A 20,910-nucleotide genomic window follows, 5' to 3' on the forward strand; every position below is an offset into this window, starting at 1 on the left:
CATCTAGGCCTATAAAGAGGGAAACCAGAAATCTGTTAGCATATGCCAGGCATTTCCATGTCCCCGAGTTCCAAAGTTGGCCCCAGTGGAGTTCACCAGGGCATTTACCCTCCCAGGGTGCCCCCTCCCAGCCAACTGCCATGTGAGTGTTCTTTGAGACACCTCTTTGCTGGACTCCATCTCTAAGAATCTGTCACTACAGTATTACATTCTGCCACCCACCTTTCTTCAGTTCATCCACCTAATGAACTAGGAAAGGCTCCTCTTTTGCTTCTAATATTGAAAAGTTGGAAGGCACCAGCTTACTTTAGTCTCTATCTTGCATATTAAGTCTATTTGTGATGTTCTAAGTAGCTTTTCTCTCCTCATATCATAAGTATGGCAGTGTGGATAGATTATATTAATGCCTGAGTTTCATTACATTCATTATTCATTTGTAGTTTTCCATTTATCTAGAAGATATATTTTTATTTATTTCAGACACATATGATGACCACGAGTTCCAATGAGAAGTCATTAGATTTTTCACCAATTCAAAAACAGCAGGTATAACACACATAGCTGTTATTGTTGTTGTTATATTACTATTATTATTGTGGGTAAGATTGGTTTTAATTATTTCTTTGAAAACTTTTTGGAAAGAAGACAAAAAGGTAAACATTCACTTACATTGAAATTTAAAAGACAAAATTGCACCGTAGATGACTCCTATTTGGTTTCTTTTATTGGTGGCTATTTCCTCAAAGAATTTCACTGCTGGAATTGGCTCTTCCAGTTCTTTACCTACCCTATGATGATGATCTTTTTCAACTAAGCAATAGATAGTCATCTTAACTCTTACTTTGGGGAAGAGGCTAATATTTATCAGAATGGATCTCTGAATTTGGTTGTGAGTGACTTTGCATGAGTCGCTATGCCGACTTATCTGGATAATATACACATGTTGCTAGCTCTAAAACTTTATGGTTTTTTTGTTTGTTTTTTTTTTGTTTTGTTTTGTTGTTTTTTTTAGTGTTAACTAGTTGACGATCATTTTGTAGTAATTGAATTTGATGTTATTTATCAAGGAAGGATTAGCAAATAAACAGGATTAAAATGAAAGTTGGAAGTTAGTAAGAGGCTGTAAATGGGTAAGAAGAGATTTTAGTTAGTAACAATGTTAGTAGCAAAAAAGAAAATCCAAAGAACAAAAACCAGTCTGTGGTTTCCACAACCTTAGATGAAGGAGATCTGCTCTGCAGACAGCGTTTTTTCTTTTAATAACTTTAGGGGCCAAAGAACTAAAGCTCTGAGGTGTTTGGTAGTTACTAAGGTAAAGCAGTTAACTGTGATATTTGACCTTGGAGATTATATAATTTCTATTTGCTACTGCCTTTGCTACCTCCGTAGTCTAAACATTCTTAAAGAGAATGGAATGTAGAAATGGAAATCCCCTTTCTAAAGACTGATGTATCGTCCATATTTCACAGACCACTTTTATATTAGATTCTGTCAGGCCTACTTTAGTGAGTAAAAAAGATTGTATTTGTTATACTACTTCTGAATATTAGCTTGTTAATTCATAACTCCTATTTTTAAGAATTTATTTGGTGAATACTAATGAAGCACTAGATGCAGCATGTTTCCCAGTTTGTAAAGTTTGACTTAATGAGCCTTAAGTACATGTGAGCTTGTAGATGCCAATGTAAAATATCTGTGATGCTTTGTCAACTAATAATAGTATGATGGTTACTTCAAAAACTTTACAGAATCAAGACACGGTTGAGAAAGTGGTGGAAAGTACACCGTGCACTGAAAATGAGGATAGTTATGAATATGAAGAAATGTCAAAAATAAAAGAAGGGACAGTGTACAAACAATATTTAGCAAAAGGGATCTTCATGATACGAGCACCTGAGATTCTGGGAACATTTTCAGATGAGGAAGGGGGTAATAGCCTAGACCAGGAGGAGCTGCAGGCCTTCACTGGTGTAAAAAGTGAGCAAGTGGGAAAGGAACGTGATGAAGAAATAGACTCTGAGAAGAAAACTCAGGCGATGGAAATGGCAGATTTGAAAAAGGTTAGAGAAAGTCAAGAGAACTCAAAATCAGATACGTTTTTTGATGACTTACCAGATAAAGACATGAATTTTGAGAGTGAAGACCATAAAGATATTGCTGAGGAAAGGAAAAGCAGTGAACAGAATATGGTCTTTGACAGTGAAACAGAGTTGGTAGAAGAGCCAGACAGTTACATGGAATGCGAAAAGCACAGCGAGCAGGACAGTGCTGAGGAGTCGGAGCAGCACAAGCTGGTAGACTCTGGCATCGAAGAGAAGGATGACGACGAAGTGGAGACTGAGCACTACCTATGGTACAGCAGGAAGTGTGCTGAGCAGGCGACCGAGAATGAACTCAGGGCAAACAGATTTCTCCCAAAGTACGATCTTAAGCATGACCACTTGTCAGGGATACCCGAGGAGCAGGAGGGAGCAGAGGATGCGGAAGGAAACGTAGTAGTGGAGCAAGAGGTACAGGCACAAGAGGAAAATATGGAATTGGAAGGAGACAGAGAGGAAGCAAAGGCAGAAGCCCTGTCAGATGTCATTACAGAAAAAGAGGTGAGTGAAAGCGAGGGAGAGTCAGTGGGTGACAGTGGGTCTGAGGGTGAAAGGGGTCAAATCCGTGAGAAGGGTAGTTTAGGAGTACAGCAGTGGCAAAGGGGACAGGAAAAGCAAGAAAGGAGGAATGGTAAGGGTAAACAAAGGCACATCCTGGATATGGAAGAGAAGGAAGAGGATGAAGGGTGGGAGAAAGGGGGTGAGGGAGGAGAGGAAATGGAGAGGAATGAAGGAAACCGAGAGGAAAGAAACCAAGAGATGGAAGAAAGAGAAGCAGGGGATGAAGGAAGTGAAAAAGAAGATGAAGAGGAGAAGGAAGAGGAGGAGGAGGAGGAAAAGGAGGAGGAGGAGGAAGAAAATCCAGACGAGAGGGGAGAAGAAGGAGAGGAAGAGGGAGAAGGCACATCAGAGGGAGCAAAGTAGGGGGAGGAGGAAGGAGATAGGCAAGAGAAAGAAGGGGGAGGGAGGGGAAGGAAAGGCAAGAAGATGAGAAAGAAAGAGAGGAGCTAGAACGGGAGGAGGAAATAGAGGAATGGGAGGAAGGGGGAAGGAGAAGAAGGGGGAGAGGAAGCAGGAGGGTGGAAGAAGGGGAAGAGAGGAAGAAGGGGGAGAAGAGGGAAGCAGGAGGTGGAAGAAGGGAGAGGAAGAAGGGGAGAAGAGGAAGCAGGAGGAGTGGAAGAGGGGAAGGAGAGAAGAAGGGGAGAAGAGGAAGCAGGAGGGTGGAAGAAGGGGAAGGAGAGGAAGAAGGGGAGAAGGGAAGGAGGAGGAGAGGAGAAGGAGAGAAGAAGGGAAGAAAGGGGAGGGGGGGAGAGAAGAGGGGGAGGAAGAGGAAGGGGAGGGAGAGGAAGAGGGAGGGAGAGGATGAGGGGAGGAAGAGGGAGAGGGGGAGGAAGAAGGGGGGAGGAGGGAGAGGGGGAGGAGAGGGGGAGGAAGAGGAAGGGGAGGAGAGGAAGGGGAGAGAGAAGGGGGGGAGGAAGAGGAAGAGGGAGGAGGAGGAAGAGGGGAGGGAGAGGATGAGGGGGAGGGAGAGGAGGGGAGGGAGAGGAAGGGGAGGGAGAGGAAGAGGGGAGGGAGAGGGAAGAGGGGAGGGAGGGAAGAAAAAGAGGAGGGGAGGAAGAGGAAGTGGAAGACGATGGGGCAGATGATGGAGAAGAGCTAGAAGACAAGGAGGGAGAAGGTACAGAGGAAGAAGATGAGGAAGAGGGACAAGAGGGGGAAGAAAGAGAAAGAGAAAAGCGTGGACGTTGTGAGGACCATGTGGAGGAAGAAGGGGAATACAAGGAGGCAATTGGAAAAGTGGCTGAAAATCAAAGACGGGAAGACAGAAAACAGTCCCCAAAAGTGAGTAAAATTAACAGGTCTATGAAATATGGCAGACACGGCACATACCCAGAAAAGTCCATTACTAACCCAGAGAGACGGGGGAAAGAGCAGACACCTAAAATGCCAATGGAGTCCAAACAACTTTTAGAGAATGGGCTCCCAGATTCCAAAAGGTTCTGGAATGATGTTTTACCACTTTATTTGGAATTGAAGTAATAGACTCAATTCGACCTGATTATGACCAGGGTTGTCATTTGTGTGCCTAATGCATAATAGGTATGCTCATTACATCTTATTAAACAGATCCATTACTATGGTACTTTATATGTGGTTAAAACACAGACAACTGATGACATTTGTACTAAGGTGTCAAAGGCAACAGGAGACAATGTTAAGTCTTGATTCCTGCTAAACTCATATCTTATGTTCTGCCCCCAAATTACTAATCCCTAACTAAAAAATATCATTAAAAGGCCCTTTGTTATACTTAACATTGTATATTGCTCATTAATAACAAGCTTATATGCTGAAGCCTACTATAAGTACTATGTCTATAAAATCCAGTCTCTTTAAAACAGTACAGATGTTTCAGGGTTATCAAACTTCTGATTTCTAATAGATATTTTAGTACCCCTTTTCAGTCTCTATGACCTAAAATATTTTTTGTAAGAAGTGATGATAACTTAAAACTAAGGTGAGAAATTCATATTTTAAGAAATGACATTTGTAATTTTTTGTACCCTTTGATAAAAATCTATAAAGTGACAGCTATGCTCAGGTCTTAGAGGCGTACTGCTATGATCTCTTGAGATTGCTGCCTAGGCACCTGACAGGATAGCTTATGAATGAGTAACCTGAACATATAATAGAGGGGCTCGGAGAAGCTCAGTCGTCCCAAGAACGACTCATTTGTCTACTCTTAAAAGTGATAACTTCAATGTCTCCTGTCCTCTGTAACATTGACGATTTTAAACTCAAGCGATTTCTGTACTAACTCTGTTGTCAGACCTTCCATTCTCGTTGTGTGTTCTGTGGCCTCAATGGATTTTTCACTGACTTCTGTAATTCTCTTTGTTGCTTATCAGAATGCTTCAAGTAAAATAAAGATTAAATTTATTGTTTGTGGAGGAAAAACTGTCTAAATTAGATAGTGAATTTCTAAAAGTCGCATTTGATTAGTTTTATATAATGTAGCTATTTTGCTTGTGTATTCTTAACTTTTTTTCCAATTGATTTTCTCTCTCAGCTTGCTCCATACCTTCACTGTAAATGTTGTGTAGTTGAACTCCATACCTTTGATTCTCTAAGGATGAGCATGAGATAGACAGGAATCAAATGAAGTAGCATTTCCTGAGAGCAGTCTATAAATTAGAACTTGCTACGGAGGTAGCAGGTAGCATCCCTAAATAATGGGCTACATTGATTTGACACTGCTGTCCTTGGCCAAAGTCTACCATATTTATTATTTGTAGAGTAGAATTAGTCATATGCTAAGGTGTATGTACCAAAAGTGATTAGTAATAGTTTTGAAATGATTAAATAAAAGGGGTGGCAGGCATGAGGTTTATAAGAGAATGCCAGGGAAATAAGAATCTCAACTTCCTCTTATTCATATCAAAGGTGGGGTCGGGAGGGCATTGGTTTTCCATGAAGAGAATCAGCCAGGAGTACTGAAGGTATGTTCTAAAAGTACATCTGTTTCACTGTTTCACTGATAGAGAGAGCCACTTTCAAGCAGCATTTCTCACCTGTTTCATTACATTTCCCTGCTCCGAAACGTGCGGTTCCCGAAGTAATGGTTCCTACAAGATACAGTCAAAAGAGCATTTATATAGTCATTTTGCCTCCAGGCCCTACTGACAACTTGTGCTTTCAAGGTGTTACCAAGAATCACCAGCATCTTTGTCTTTGTAAATGTCTGCTTTGGTTTTTCTTTGTTTTTGTTTGTTTGTTTTAAGAAACATACAGAATTAGGATGTAAGACTTAAGGAATTCCATAGGAGCAGCATTGTTAGAGATGTGTCACACCATAATTCCTGCTATCCCTATTCCTCAGTTTAAAACAGAAGCCTTAAGTTTAGTCCCAGGAATCACCTAGTCTTCAAGCAGTTAGATGGAAGGGAGCAGTAGCCCTAAACAAAGCACACTGCCCTTCTCTGCCCAGTGTACCGCTAACACTTAGTAAATCATGCATTGTGTCAGGCCTAATGCACTCTAAAGTTTATAGATAGGAGTTTGTTGGTGGTTAGTGATACATTGAGACGGGTATAAAAGAATACACACTCTCATAAGTAGAGGTTATCATTATACTTGTATAACCCTCATTGTTAGAGAAAAGAAACAAGTAAAGGATAAGACAACTTGGCCCCTCCTGCCTTGGCAGCTGCTTACATAGACCTCAAGAGTTTGCTCCGCCTTGTTTGTTTTTCAGATAGGGTCTCTCACAGCCTAGGCTTGCTTAGAAAGTACTTGGCTTACTGTGTAGCCAAGGATGACCTTGAACTTCGAGCCTCCTGTTGCTACCTTGCCAGTGCTGGGATTACAGGCATGGTAAATCTGCTAGTTGTTCGAGCGCTTGCTTTACTTCACTGATCATTACTGGGGTAAATGTGAGGCGTTATCTCTGTAGAATCCCTTGAGTTACAGTTTCCTAATGTGGACTCTGGCCAAAGGGGCTTTCAGGTAAGCTGCAAAGAATTTCCGCAGAGCATCTCCGGGTGTTCTACAACAGCCCTCAAGGTGAGTAATGCTAAAGTGTGTTTTGGTCGATAATGATTGACTGTAGACATTAGTTTACATGCGTGTGTGCTCTCTCCAACCAATGAAGGTGCTGTCATCTTTTTCCTCATTCTTTTCATTGTGAAAATTCAATGTCCTATGGCATGATTAGCTCTTAACATATAGCTTAATATCTGGTACATCCAGTATTTATGTATCTGGCCTCTCAAAGGCCATCCTCAAGTCAGATAGACCTTAAGAAGGAAGTCAGGTGTTAATCCACCTCCCACAACCCACTTTTTCTCTGTCTTAACTATCAGGAGGACTAAAAGTAGTTCTCCAAAGAACACTTGGTGCTTCTGCCAGGACTATTTCTTTTCTGTTTTTTAAACCTTTTTTCTTTTTAATTCTATGCCTAACTTAACAATGCTGTTTGTTTTTCTACCTGTATATATTTAGCCAAAGCTGCACTAAGATGATACTTGAGCTTCAAAATACATGTATACCTTGATTTTAAAAAGAGACTAATTAAAGAGACGAAAACATTGTGTCTTAGATATCAAGACATAAGCTATGACCCCTGATTTCAGAGGACCCTAGAAGCCAACAGGAAATTCATTAGTACAGTAGTGTGTGTTAGCAGAGTGACTTTTGAATCTTGTTAAGTAGAACTTAACCAGCAAAGGGCTTTATATACTCATACAGAATGTTACAGGAAAAAGAATATATTGACTACACTTGAAGGTTTGTAAGGCTCTTCTGGTGGCGATATGAAAAATGATTTGAAGCAGGCAGGAGTAAAGTCAGTAGACCAGGTAAAGAATGAACTGGACATGGGATAGGACATGGGATGAAGACATGGGCTTGTGTATCAGAGAGTTTGTGGGTAGTCAGGACAAAGATGTAGTTGGGAGGGAAGGGGAAGGTGAAAGCTTTCTTTTTTCTGTTAAACTCTGTATATTATTACTGTTTACAATAGAAAATTAAATGTCAAGATCTTGGTCTGATATACATTGCTTTTCTCTCAGGTTACATACAAAGCTTGTGTTGAAGAACCGAGGTTCCCTCTGTTGTTGTCTTTTAAAAGACCAGAAGTTAATAAGAAAAAACTGACCAGATAACATAAGAGGAAGATGTGCTGCAGCTGAAGGATGAAAGCTTTCTTTTTTCTGGCCTAGAAAACTGAGTAGAAACAGTGCTGTTCACAGTGACTGAAAATAAGGGAAGAGGAGCAGTCTGGGAGACCGTTCTGCATTTGCTAGCTTCCAGTGGTCTCCAGGAGATGTTCAGTGTGAGGGCCGGCAGATGTGTCTGGAGCTCAGGAAAGGTCACTGGGGATCAGTAGCTTGTCCATGTACTTAGCTGCTCTAGTGAGAGCTTCTCTTCTGTGAATAGAACTGTTCAGGCAAGATCCATGGCAAATGTCAGGGAGTGGTTAGATGTGGTTCTTCTCAACTTGTGGGTCATAACCCCTTTGAGGGTCACATATCAGGTATCTGTATAACACATATTTACCTTATGATTCACAACAAGAGCAAAATTGTGGTTATGAAATAGCAATGAGACAGTTTTATAGCTGGGAGGCCACCACCACATGAGGAACTGTGTTAAAGTGGCTCAGCATTGGGAAGGCTGAGAAGCACTGGGTTAGGGTAAAAGAACAGCAAGGAAGTTGATGAATGGAACTTGTAGAAAATGTGAGAGGTATATTCTAAGGAAAATGCTACCCAAGCTAAGAAGGGGTTTCAAGGAAGGATTGATGGCAGCAAAGGAACATCTTGGGGGTGGAAGCCTAGAGCCAACACTGAGAGTGACAAAAGCAGCAGAGCTCCAAGGAGTTTGCCTTGCACAAAATCAGAGTCTGAACTGTATTTTACATTCTGAAAATTACCAGACAACTGCTGGCATGCTTCTTGGATTAGGAAGGGAGATGTACAATGCAGGGGCTTGCATACTTTCGATAAAACTCCCTGAGTGAATTTGCAGTTCATACAAACAGTGACACGAGACCAGGATGTTCTTGTTGGGAATTTAGGAAATAAAATAATCTGCAGTGTTTGAAACATCAGTGCATAGGGAAAACATGGCTCTTCTGATCTCCAAATTACTTGGACAGATTTGGGGAAGACCAGAACCATGGTAGTCCGACAATCCTGGGAAAGAGCTTTAATTTTAATATTTAAGGCACAGAGAAATGGATCGCAATCAGACGGCTAGCCTAAAATATATGACCACAAAAAGAAAAGCAATGAGAATGGTAGAGAACAAATGTAAAACTGAGAATAAAAATGCCAGTCACCCCAGTGTACAGTTCCCTGAATATTGCATTCACACTTGTAGTCTTGCTTCTCAAACTGGAATGTATACATAGTTACAGTAAAGGTTAGGAATGAAATAGCGAATCATGCATAGAAAGAAAGAAGACTTTAAATAAAGTGGTATCATAAGAAGAATGCAGAGATCAAACTGGCAGCTTGTAGGCATTCTCTAGCCTGTACACTTTATTTTTGCTTCCTGTGCAAATGAGTTAATTGGAATTGTTTGTCAGTATTGAAATATAAACAGAACATACACACACACACACACACACACACACACACACATATATATCACACACACATATATATATGTGTGTGTGTGTATGTGTGTGTATAATGAGTGGGATCAATTTCTTTGTGCTTTAAACACAAAATTATAGATAGATAGATAGATAGATAGATAGATAGATAGATAGATAGATAGATTTGTTTTGTTTTCAAATAAAATAAAGCAGACCAAATTATTTTTTAAAATAAAGCCCTATAAATCAAGTTAGTAAAAAATGGTTAATCAATTAAACTAAGTATTTGATTTGGCTCACTGTCTGAAGTCCAGTTTATAGCAACAGTGAGATGTTAATGATACTTGTGAGAACACACCATATTAAACACTGGCAACAATGAAAAGCCAACTCTACTGTGAACAATTAGATACTTTTCTTCAAGATTTGATTTGTTATGTTAAGCATTAAATTACCCAATGGTGAGCTAAAAAAATTCAATCTTTAATTTCATTTCAAAAATTCTTTAGTTGCATTCCAAAAACTCTATTGTATGCTAGTATATTAAAAGCTTTAAAAAAAACTATGCCATGGACTGACCCTGGACTCTGACCTCATAGGTAGCAATGAATATCCTAGTAAGATCACCAGTGTAAGGGGAAGCCCTGGGTCCTGCTAAGACTGAACCCCAGAACGTGATTGTTGGGGGAGGGCAATGGGGGGAGGATGGGAGGGAACACCCAAAGAAGGGGAGGGGAGGATTAGGGGATCTTGCCCAGAAACCGGAAAGGGAATAACACTAAATGTAAATAAGAAATACTCAAGTTAATAAAAAAAAAACTATGCAATTTTGCCTAAAATGTTTAACATTTTTGTTTACAGAATCAAGTGGTGTTTTTTGACATTTTAATAATCACATTTCTCTCTTCCCCTTCCTTCCTGCAAACCTTCCCATATACTACTCCTTGCCCCCCTTCAATGGGCTTCCATTTTCATTGTTATTATATGCATGTATATATATATATGTATATTCCTAAATATAATCCACCCAATCTGTCTAATATTAACTTATATATATGATTTCAGGACTGACCATTCAGTATTGGATAACCAGTTTCCGTACACTTCCATTGGGAAGACTATCTCCCACTTTGGGCATGCCTCAAGTTCTTTGTGTGGGATTGAGCCCTTGTTAGCTTTTCCCTGTCCTCTTTGGAATGTCTATTGGTATCTTTATCTAGCTCATGTTTAGGCTGTCATGTTAGTGAGACTTTATGGGTGTCACTTCTCATACTACTAAGAGATACACTCTCAAAGCAAAGTCCCTGATCCTCTGGCTCTTAGGGTTTTTTGTTTTTTTTTTCTCAATCTTGGTAGATAACTCTTTTTTTCATATATTTTTTTCTTGGATATTTTTTATTTACATTTCAAATGTTATTCCCTTTCCCGGTTTCCCGGACATCCGGACATAAGTCGCCTATCCCAGCCTTCCCCCGTTCTTCTATAAGGGTGTTCCCCCTCCCCAACCACCCCCGCTTCCCACCCTCAACAATCCTCTTTTCCAAAATGTTCCCCGAGCCTTAGGTGTGAGAGTGTATTACAGATGTGTCAGTTGGAACTGGACTCCACAACCCTGGATTTTGATTGTGTGTGTGTGCTTTGGCTGTGAGTGTATTTGTGTGTATTTTGTAATGGTCTCCATCTGTTGCAAAGAGAAGTTTATTTGATAAATGGTGAGGACTACATGTATCTGTGGGTATAAAGACAATTGTCTATATTGTTATTAGTTACTGTGTTAGTTTAGTAAAGTAGTAGTTATTGGTTCTCTATCCCAAACTCCCCACTAGCACTGAGCACTTAGCTAAATTTTTCAGTCACGGGCATGGCCTCCCCTGTTGAACAGGTCTTAAGTTCTTATACCACTCTTGGGGTGTGGTGCCATGCGGATCACTGTTGTGGTTCATAGGCCCCATAGCTGGGTAGGAGTATTGGTTTCACTCTTGCATAGTGCCTTCTGGTACAATGGAAGCTCAACTTCATGGAGAGGACATTAGTTAGTTCACAGAAGCCTCTATGCCTTGTTTCCGAAGTGCATGGGGGACTTAAATCTTCTACCTCTGGGAGGCAACCAGAGGAAACAGCAAGAACTGTAAAGTTTTGGGAGTCCCTTGGACATCTTGACCAACAACTCAAAGGAGGGCTTTTCCTATCTGGAATTGGGATTTTTGTTAGCTAATCTTTGACACTCAAAGGGGCATTTTTAGCTGCAATGACAAATTTTCATTTAATCTCTATTCGTATATTTATTTATACACGAAATTGCATGTATTATAGATTCTTTTAGATAGTTACTAGTATGACTTTTTCCAGACAATCAACCTCTTCTTTCCTTATGTATTTACCTCTCTAGTAAACCTTCTCTTGGGGGCCTCAGCAATGCTGAGCACTAAATTCTAGGGCTCCCCAGGCCTAAAGCTTTAGTTCAAGGTTCCCTGTCTTTAACAGTCACTGTGGTCCCATGGCTGTTTCTGGTAGGCACAGGGCAGCTTTCTTGACTCTCCTAGCAACCAGGGTAGTAATCTAGAATAAAGATTTTTGGAGTGAGTGGGTCTTTTGACAAACTGAACCATCACAAGGAACATTGCTATCCCTCATAAGACATACAAATTGTGTTGAGCCAAAGCAAAGACCAGAGTTCACTGTGGTGTGTGACCGATGAATTGATGGTCTAGTTGGGTTTGTCAGGCCCATTCACTTCTTCACCATGGTTCTAACATAGGACATGTACTTGAACATTCCAGACTATCATTTTAAGAATGTACTGAAACTTTACCTTTTCTTTTTATAAAATGCCAGTATTCTGCCACTATCTCCTAAATTCTCTCAGTTTTAAAGGTAAGTGCTTTCTGTGGTTTATAGTACTTATCCAGATGGAGTTTTGCGATTTTAAATGTTCTTAGGTTCAAAGTGCTACAATTAAATGTCTTTTAGTAAGAAATACCATATTTAATAGCATTTAAATGTGTTCTTTATCTTTTTTTCTGGGTTAAAAATAGTTATAAGTGAATTGTAAAGTTTGGGGGAGAACTCTAAATCTCTATCTTTTAGAAAATGAACACAGTACATAGATATATTATATTCCCATGATATTATATTACCATGCTATAAGGAAGAAACTCCTTAATTTCTTTGAAGCTTAAGATCACTCTTTGGAGAGAGCCAAGAAAATGTACTAACAGATTTTCAGGAACACTAGGCATTGCCACACAGTAGCAGGCACATACAGCACAGTAGTCATGAAATCTTTAGTGATGGAGTATCTTCATGGTCAGCATAGGTTATATGGTATTTTACGTCTTTTGCAACACCCAACTTATATCTATTGTATTTTTTAAAAGAATGCATTTGTTCATTAAAAAGAGAAAATCTTTTGTGATCACTTTTGTCATAGATTCCTCAACTTTCAGAAAGTGTGAAACCAGAAGCGGAAGGCATGGAGGAGCAAATTCGTGTCCCAAATGTAGAAGCCACTGTAGAAGAAGAAGGGAAGAAAGCAAAGGAGACTGTAGAAGAAGGAAGTCTACCTGAGGATGCCCTTCCTGAAACAGAAGGCTCCGAAACTGTCGTTCCTGCTGATGAGAAGCCAGCTGAAATGGTTAAAGAGGTATGATGCCATGGCTCTGTCCTGAGGTGGCACCGAAGAAGAGGGGAGGGTACACTGTAGCCTCCTGTGGGAGCACTTACGTCTATGTACTGCTTTATCGGAAGCTGAAGGCAGCCTTGTGTCTCACAAGGATAAAAAAGACAAAGCTGGATATCTGTCTTTGAAATGCTTAAGGTTAGAAGTTGGAAACCGAATGCTGGTGACAGAAATGATGCATTGTGTGCATATATTCATACTTACGTGCATGTAAATGCGTACAACCACAGCAGTATTTGAGCTCATAATGCTTGTCATGGATGCAGTCAAGACTCTGCTGACAGTACTCTAGATGGCAGGTGTAGAATGCTGAAACCCAAAGGGAATGGGCTTGTGTTCGTATTCGCCTTCTAGAACACTTGCACAAAACACTCAGTTAAACATGGTTTCTAGTTCATGAAATACTCTCATTCCTGCTCTAGAAAAGACTGTTTTAAAATTCATTCACAAACAACTACCAAAACATAGCTGACCTTCTATTTGAATGGGGTCTTTAAAAGCATATATTGTGTTCCTAGTTGAATAGCGTCTCATATACTTCAGGCTGGCATCAACCTCACTATGTAACTGATGATGGCTTTGAACTCTTGATTGCCATGCCTCCACCTGCCAAGTGCTGGGAGTAAGGATACGTTCAAGCTATGTGCTTGCCAGTTTTAATTTAAGAGATGATTGTTATGTAGAGGTCAGGTTTCCTTGGTTTCTGTTTTTCTCAAGACTTTTTAATTACACTGAGGAAAAAAATTGTTCTGGCACTTACAGTTTTCTTACAGAAAGAAAAAAATGTCCTGTGTGTGGAAATTTTTATTAACTCTGGGATTTGGTGGCCAGTAGAATGTTTTAACACAGAAAACATTAAATCCCATTTGCTGTTATAAATTGTTGAGAGAAATAGTGTGCCATTCCTTAGTCATCTTACAGACGATGGAATCGCATAGTTTTCACAAGTTTGTGCAACTTGTCTTCATTGTGTTTTTTAAAGATAAGTCTTGCTGTATAGACCTAGCCATCATCAAATTTGTTATATAGACCGCACTGGCCCGGAGTCCTGAAAACTACTTGCTCCTACTTCCTGAGACTTACAAGCATGTGCCACTAAGGAAATGAACAATCACTGAACATCTGAGGTTGCCCATTGCACAGAAGCCCAGCAAAGTGAATTATCACATGCCTATGTTAGTAATTAGATACAGTCTCTAGGACCATGCTTTGAAACCAAAGCCAGGTTTTCTAAAGCACAATTATGGGAAGAAAGTTCTTTTTTTGTTTGTGTGTTTTACCATACTGTTTCTCTGTTGGTTATAGGAAGAGAGTGCCAGCCTTCTGCAACGGAACCTTCGTGAGTACAATGAAAATCCAAAAGGTATAAGCATATTTGACTTCAAAATGACATTTTCAGTTTACTTTAACTATGTATATGGCTGTATGTCATATGAGTTCAGAAGAGAACTCTGTAAATGCCCTTGCCCAGAGTTTCACATGGCATGTAAGTTGTCTGCGGTGGATGGAGAGAACTCAATCTGAGCCCCGAGCAGTATCCACTCTTAAGTGCTGCTCCATCCCTCCCGCCCCGCAACCTGCTGAAGAATCAGAAGTTTATCATCAGCTACATATATGATGTGCAAAAATGCCGTCCCAATATTATATTTGTTTCCTCTATTCTGTAAAACCTTGAGTAAGGAGACCTCTGAGCTAGTTCTGTGAAGCGGAGTACAGAAGAAATGGTCCATGCCATTCTTGTGTGGCCAGGGCATTTGAGTGAACATGTGGAGAGAACTTGCCGTTTTCTTAAATAAGCTACAATGGACAGAGAATGGCAGCAGTAAGTCATAAGGTGATAAGGGGTGAGATTCTTACAATGCTTATTTTCATACGGCCCTTTAAATAGGCTTGTCCATGTTCACTGTTACCTTCTCTGCTTCTTCAGATGCAGTCTACACTCATTGGCCATGGCTGCCTATGTGTCAGTGTTGGAGGATTTAGAACTAAATCTATCTCTTCTTCCCTCTTACTCAACCAGTAGCATCTTGGGCCTTTGCTCAAATCTCAACTTAATCCTTGTCAAATACTAGGGTCTTCTTTGCACAAGTTAATATGACTGAGCTGTCCTGGAGCCTAGTTAGTTCCTCTAGGACCTGCACTTGTGTCTCTAATGTTACTACAGGCACTGAAAAACGATCTAAAGCTTGTTAGTGTAGTAGCAGGTGCCATACAATACAGGACACTGGGAGTGTACTTGGTTTAAGATGCAAACCAGCTGTGGTTTAAGATGCAAACCAGCTGTGCTTGTGCTGTAAGGCTCATCCATTATGTCTACATCATCAGCCTAGATATGCTTTCTACTGTGTTTTCATCAGGAAAAACTGTTCATGGGCTTAGGATGTAGCCCAGTGGTAGAACACTTGCCTAACATAGTCACGACTCTGGGCTTGGTCCCCAATACCTCAGAAATAAATCAACTATTCATGGGACTTGATATCTGACTGATAAGAACTAAACAGAAGAAGAAATAGTTCCCTCCATTATTTTGTCCTTATAACGTCCACAGAAAGAATAGTAAGTTTTAGATTATTTTTAGTAACATACTAAATTATTATCACCTATAAGGATTCTTAGAATGTAGCCATAGTATCAAAAAGAAACTAAATATAGACTTCAAAGGTTGACCATATCAAACCAAAAAAATGTAATGCTTCGTCCATTTTCTCTTAATGATTATTATCCAGCTATATAATGAATGCATGGATTAGCTTGAAGCTTAAAAGTAGCATGTTAATTTGAATGCAAGGAATAAAAATAAAACAAGATTAATAAAGTACATGATGTAGGAGTCAGGAAAATAGCTTAATCATTAAAGCCCTGTCATGTAATCATGAAGATATGAATTTGTATTCCCAGCACCCACATTAACAAGCTGGGTGTGGTGACATACTCCAGTATTCCTAGTGCTGGGGAGGCAGATGCAAGAGGGTCTTTCAAGTTCTCTGGCCAAATAGCATTGCCCAGTCAGTGAACCCCAGGTTCAATGGGAAATCCTGTCTCAAGAGCTAAGGTGGAGATAATAAAGGAAACCATCAGCCATTGCCCTCTGGCCTAGACACACACACACACACACACACACACACACACACACACAGAGAGAGAGACAGAGAGACAGAGAGACAGAGAGACAGGTTGGGGGAGACGGGAGGGGAGAGAAAGAGTTCTCTTAAAATAATTTCTATTTCCATGTGTCTTCTCCGGCATTTCCTGCTGACCGTAATAGGAAATTTCGGATAGTCATAATCTAAATAGTTTTGTATTGGTTAAGTTATCCAGGCATCTTACCATAACTGAATCCATTTTTCAGGAATTGTGTAGTATGACATTACTTACTTGTCCAGTAGTGAGCTCTTTCTATATTATCCTACAACTGAGAGTTGATGATTTCCCTGAAAACATGAAGAATTTCTTTTTCTTTAGTTAGAATAATATTTTTACATGTATCCATTTGTAGGACACATGTATGACCGAGTAAAGAGCAGCTCTTCAGAAATTCTGGGAGGTAATGAACCAACAAGTAAAGACATAAAAAAGGCTAAAAAAGTAAGTGAAGTGAATTGTTCGTTTTGGTATTGAAACCAAAATATTGAATTCACATTCTACTTTTCCTATGCTAGTCCCTTATAGGAGTTTTATAACCCCAAAGTATGTAAAGGGTTTACGGTGGTGGCTCCTGTTTTTAATAAGCTAGCTTTCTGCTGTTAGAATTTGCCTGCTAGAGAGATTTAGCCCCCTCTTTTTAACATGGACTTTAAATAGGTACATTGAAAGCATACTCCACAGCTGCATTTTGACTTCAAATGTTTTATGGGCATTCCTAATGCCTGGGACTGACCATTGCTATTATATTTTCTCAAATAATCACAGAATCTTACAATAATGCTCTGCCTTGATATCCTTTCTTTTCTATTCTACAAATGACTGTACCCAATGTTTTGATTTTCTTAATGTCGTGAACCATGTTGTTACTTGGTTTTGATATCACATGCTCTGCTCATATTACTTCTTACCAATCAGAAGTCTTATTCTCGCCAAAGAAATCCTTTAGAAGTTTTTTTTTTCATAGGTGTCTGTTTGTGGTTCATACCTTGCATTTCAGTTGACTTGAATACACTTTTCTATTTAATCCTAGTTTTTCAGTGATAAATAGTATAACTACTTGGCTAGTATTGCTTCTGTTCCAGCTGTTGCTGTTAAGAATATGGCTTTAGGAATTGACTAGAGGTTGACCTCGGTAGATCAGTTGCCTAGTGTGCTTGAGACCCTGGGTTCCCTCCCCTGCACTGTAAAACAAATATTGCTTTCACAGAATTCTTGAGAGCTTTCTATATAACCTTTCATTTTAACTTACTTGAAACATATGACCCTTGAATCTCAGAAGTCACTTAATTTATATTTTTAAAATTTGTTATATATTATGTATTTGAACATTGTACCCCTGCTTCAGATTATGACACAAACATTTTCTTTCTGTTGTTCATAAATTTAATATCAGTTTATTATTTCCTATGTCTCTTGATACTTTGGGCAATTTCAAGGTTTTTATTGATTTTATATTATCTCTTTTGCTGAAACTGTTCTGCTTTTTTGAATTTTAATTTCAATTTTTTTTGCATTTAAAAAGACTTATTTTTATTTTCTATGTATGAATGTTTTGCCTGTATCACATGCCTGCAATGCCCATGGAGGCTAGAAGAGGGCACAGAGCCCCTGGAACTGGAGCCAACAAATGGGTGCTGGGAGCTGAACCCAGGTCCTCTGAGGGAGCAGCAAAGGTTCTGAACTGCTGACCCATCTCTCAGTCCCATTCTCTTAAAGATTATTTTTTGTTTTATGTGTTTTGCCTGCATGCATGTGGTGTGTGTTTACCACTTGTGGATGGGTGCCAGAACATGGCACCATAGACCCTGGAACTGGAGTTATAGACTCTTTGCTGTCATATTGGTGCTAAGAACCAAACTTGGTCCTCTGCAAAGCAATAAATGCTCACTATGCCATCTCAGCCTTTTTCTCCCTTGCATTTTAGGTGAACTTATATTTTATTATTTTAAAATTGGTGTAATGATTTCTGCTTTAAAGAACTTAAGAATACCCATTCTCTATCTTTTTACTTAGCAATTATAATGTAAACATCTTCTAGAGGCAAACATGTATGTTTTGCTCTGGCTCAGTCAATAATAGTGCTTTGTTTCTGTCTATGTTTTAATTTGGATTGAATTTATGTTCAACTGGGACATTTGCACATAAATCCCCTTAAGCCTAGGTAAGCATTAGTCTACCCATGGAAAATAGTTTGCTGGTCTCTCTATTGGATCTGAAATGGCTTCAGATCATTGTCTCTTTTAAGGATTGCCTATCCACACTGGTCATATGAACTTCAAACTTACCTCAACAACATGTTTCTTCTTTATCCAAAACACAAATGGTACATGGTATTTATTTGTCTCCTGATGTTTATGTGTATTTATGATGTTTACTACTTACAGAGAGTAAACAGTTCTTTGAGGAGCCCCACATTATTTAAGGGTTGACCTAGTCCAGTTCCCTATAGTTTGCGAACTCAGATTTCTTAAAGCCCCAGGGTTTGGATTACCAGGTATACATATGCAGTTTCAGTGATCATTCCCTAAGTGTGTTTCTTCCCATTTTAGGGCCCACAGGGACTATCTTTACACTCTTGAGAAATGACCTGTGTATTGAAAGTTACACTTCTTCAACAATAGGGCTGCTGTTTTGTAGTGGAGCAGTTTTAGATGTGTACCCCTCCATTTTACAGCAACAATCAAGTGGATGCTTTTATTTAATCATAGACTTTTTTACTAGAAGTCATTACAGGTTATGTTTTTACTCTGGTCGCCTCCATCTTATGGTTAAAGATGAGTTGTTATTGTTGTCATCATCATCTCCATTTTGATTTCTGAAACAGCTACATCCTCATGAATTTTTCATTTCCTGTGTTTTTCCTGGTTCTGATATATCATCAGAAGCATTTCTTGTATGATAGCTCCTTGAAGGATACTAATTTCTCCCTGGATAAGTCATCAAAGGTCCTAAGTCAGATGAGACCTTTTTTCTAAGATGATGATCTTACCCACTATCTCCTTCTGCACATGGTCCTATTGACCATACACCTCTTAGTAAGTTTTCCTTCTCTGACTTCCAAGCTGCTTTCTTTTTCCAAATTTGTCCTTACAAACCTCAGTCCTGGGGATGCCTTTGCTACATCTGCCTGACTCTCAAGTATTGCTCCTCATAAGTTGTTCTTTGGCTCTCTTCGGTGTCTGCCGGGGATCTGGCTACCTCCATCTGTTATCTATATCCTGCATGTCCCAGTGTTGGCCTTCAGCGCAGTCCTCCATCCCACTTTCTTTGACTCAGACCACAAGCCTCACGTGCTCTTCATTTGCCAACAGTAGTTTTTCAGAACTTCTGGATCGCAGGAATGAGGTATGCCCTCCTTTTCTAGGAGTGTCAACAGAAAATGATCTATAGAAGAGGCACTAATTAGTGGTATCAGAGAAAGTCCCACAAATAACCTAGTCCTCTTAACATTTAAATGAGTGATTTCCCAGTTTTCATTTGTTTCTTTTATAAGAAAAAAAGTGAAACCTTAGTGATCACTGTGATCAACCATGATGATGAAGGCATTATTAGGGTTGAAAGTAGTCTTACTTTAGTTATTATGACTGCATTATTTTTACAAGGGATGAAAATCTGTTGGGGATGCTAAGGACATTGTTGTACATATGTGTACACCAAAATGTGATTTAATCTATGCTCATACCTGTTAAAAATGATATCCCTGCATAGTTTCTGAATATTTTTCCTTACTGAAATGAAATCTTTTTGTTTTTGTTTTTGCTAGATTTCCTTCTTTAATCGGATGTCATTGACAGGTCAGAAACTGATGCAGAGTGCTAATGATCCCTCCCAGAGATAAAAGCCAATAGGAGACCAAATAGGCCTTACAAAGGATAAGAAAGGACCAACCAGAACACATGGGTCAGAATCTTTCAGGATACTACAAACACCAAATATGGAGGGAAAGTCCAAATCCTGTACAATTCTATAAATGTATGTTTATGTTTCCATTGGTCACTGAGCACATTTATTCTTCATACTTGAAAAATGTTGTGACTTCTGAAGGAAATTCCCGATAACACTGTTTAAAAAGATATTAATTAGTAAGTTTGGCTTGGTTTGGACAATATGAACAGATTTAATATTTATTTATGTTAATATTTTTATCAAGCAGTTTCCAAAGTACATGTACCTCCAACTCTCCTTGAAGTGTTCTGGCCTTAACTGCTCAGTGTTGCATAAAACAATATATTTTATATTTGGAAACCAAATGAAGCTTATTTCAAGTTTTTGCCAACATAGTTATTGTACTTTGTAATTTCATAAGACAATGTTCATAATATTACAACACTGGAACAGTTTTGGATATATTTACAACATTTTAAAACAGGCAACATTGTAATGAACTTATTTTAATAAATTATATCTGGTTGGTTCTGCTGTAAAAATGAATAAGTACTTGGACATATTTATTGTTCAGTAAGGGGCGAAAAGAGATGGATCATTTGATTCTCTTGCAGAAGATTTGAGCTTGATTCCCAGCACCCGCATGGGGCTCACAACTGTCTATAACTCCAGATCCAAGGGATCAGATGCCCTTTCCTAGTCTCTGCAGGTACGGGGCAGCCACATGGTGGACAGACATACCTGTAGGCAAAATAGTCAAAACAAATAAAAAAGAAGTCTAAATATTTTTAATTCAATGGTACAAAATATCCTTATCACTTATCAAAGATAGGAATCATCTAGAAAGTTTAACTCTGCCACCGAAGACTTCAAACTGTCAGGTTTGCTCATGTTATCTGTCTCTAGCAACGACACGTGCTGACCCATGACTCTAAATGCATAGGAATGTGAAAACTGCTAATCTGCTCTGATGGCATCGCTGCCTCACTGTTCACACTGTG

The 20,910-nt window shown here is 39.3% G+C and overlaps 1 protein-coding gene across 1 annotated transcript in view; it reads left to right on the forward strand.

Moving 5' to 3' along the window:
* Rpgr (retinitis pigmentosa GTPase regulator) overlaps positions 1–19,994 on the forward strand; it is an 86,889-nt gene extending 66,895 nt beyond the window's left edge. The window contains 5 exon segments of the mRNA XM_032889628.1: positions 1,745–2,600; positions 12,632–12,844; positions 14,186–14,243; positions 16,377–16,465; positions 19,788–19,994. Of these exon segments, the coding sequence (XP_032745519.1) occupies positions 1,745–2,600; positions 12,632–12,844; positions 14,186–14,243; positions 16,377–16,465; positions 19,788–19,994 (1,423 nt within the window).
* Positions 19,995–20,910: the final 916 nt, after the last annotated feature.

The sequence above is a fragment of the Rattus rattus genome, chromosome X (genome assembly GCF_011064425.1).
Source record: "Rattus rattus isolate New Zealand chromosome X, Rrattus_CSIRO_v1, whole genome shotgun sequence".
Lineage (NCBI taxonomy): Eukaryota > Metazoa > Chordata > Mammalia > Rodentia > Muridae > Rattus > Rattus rattus.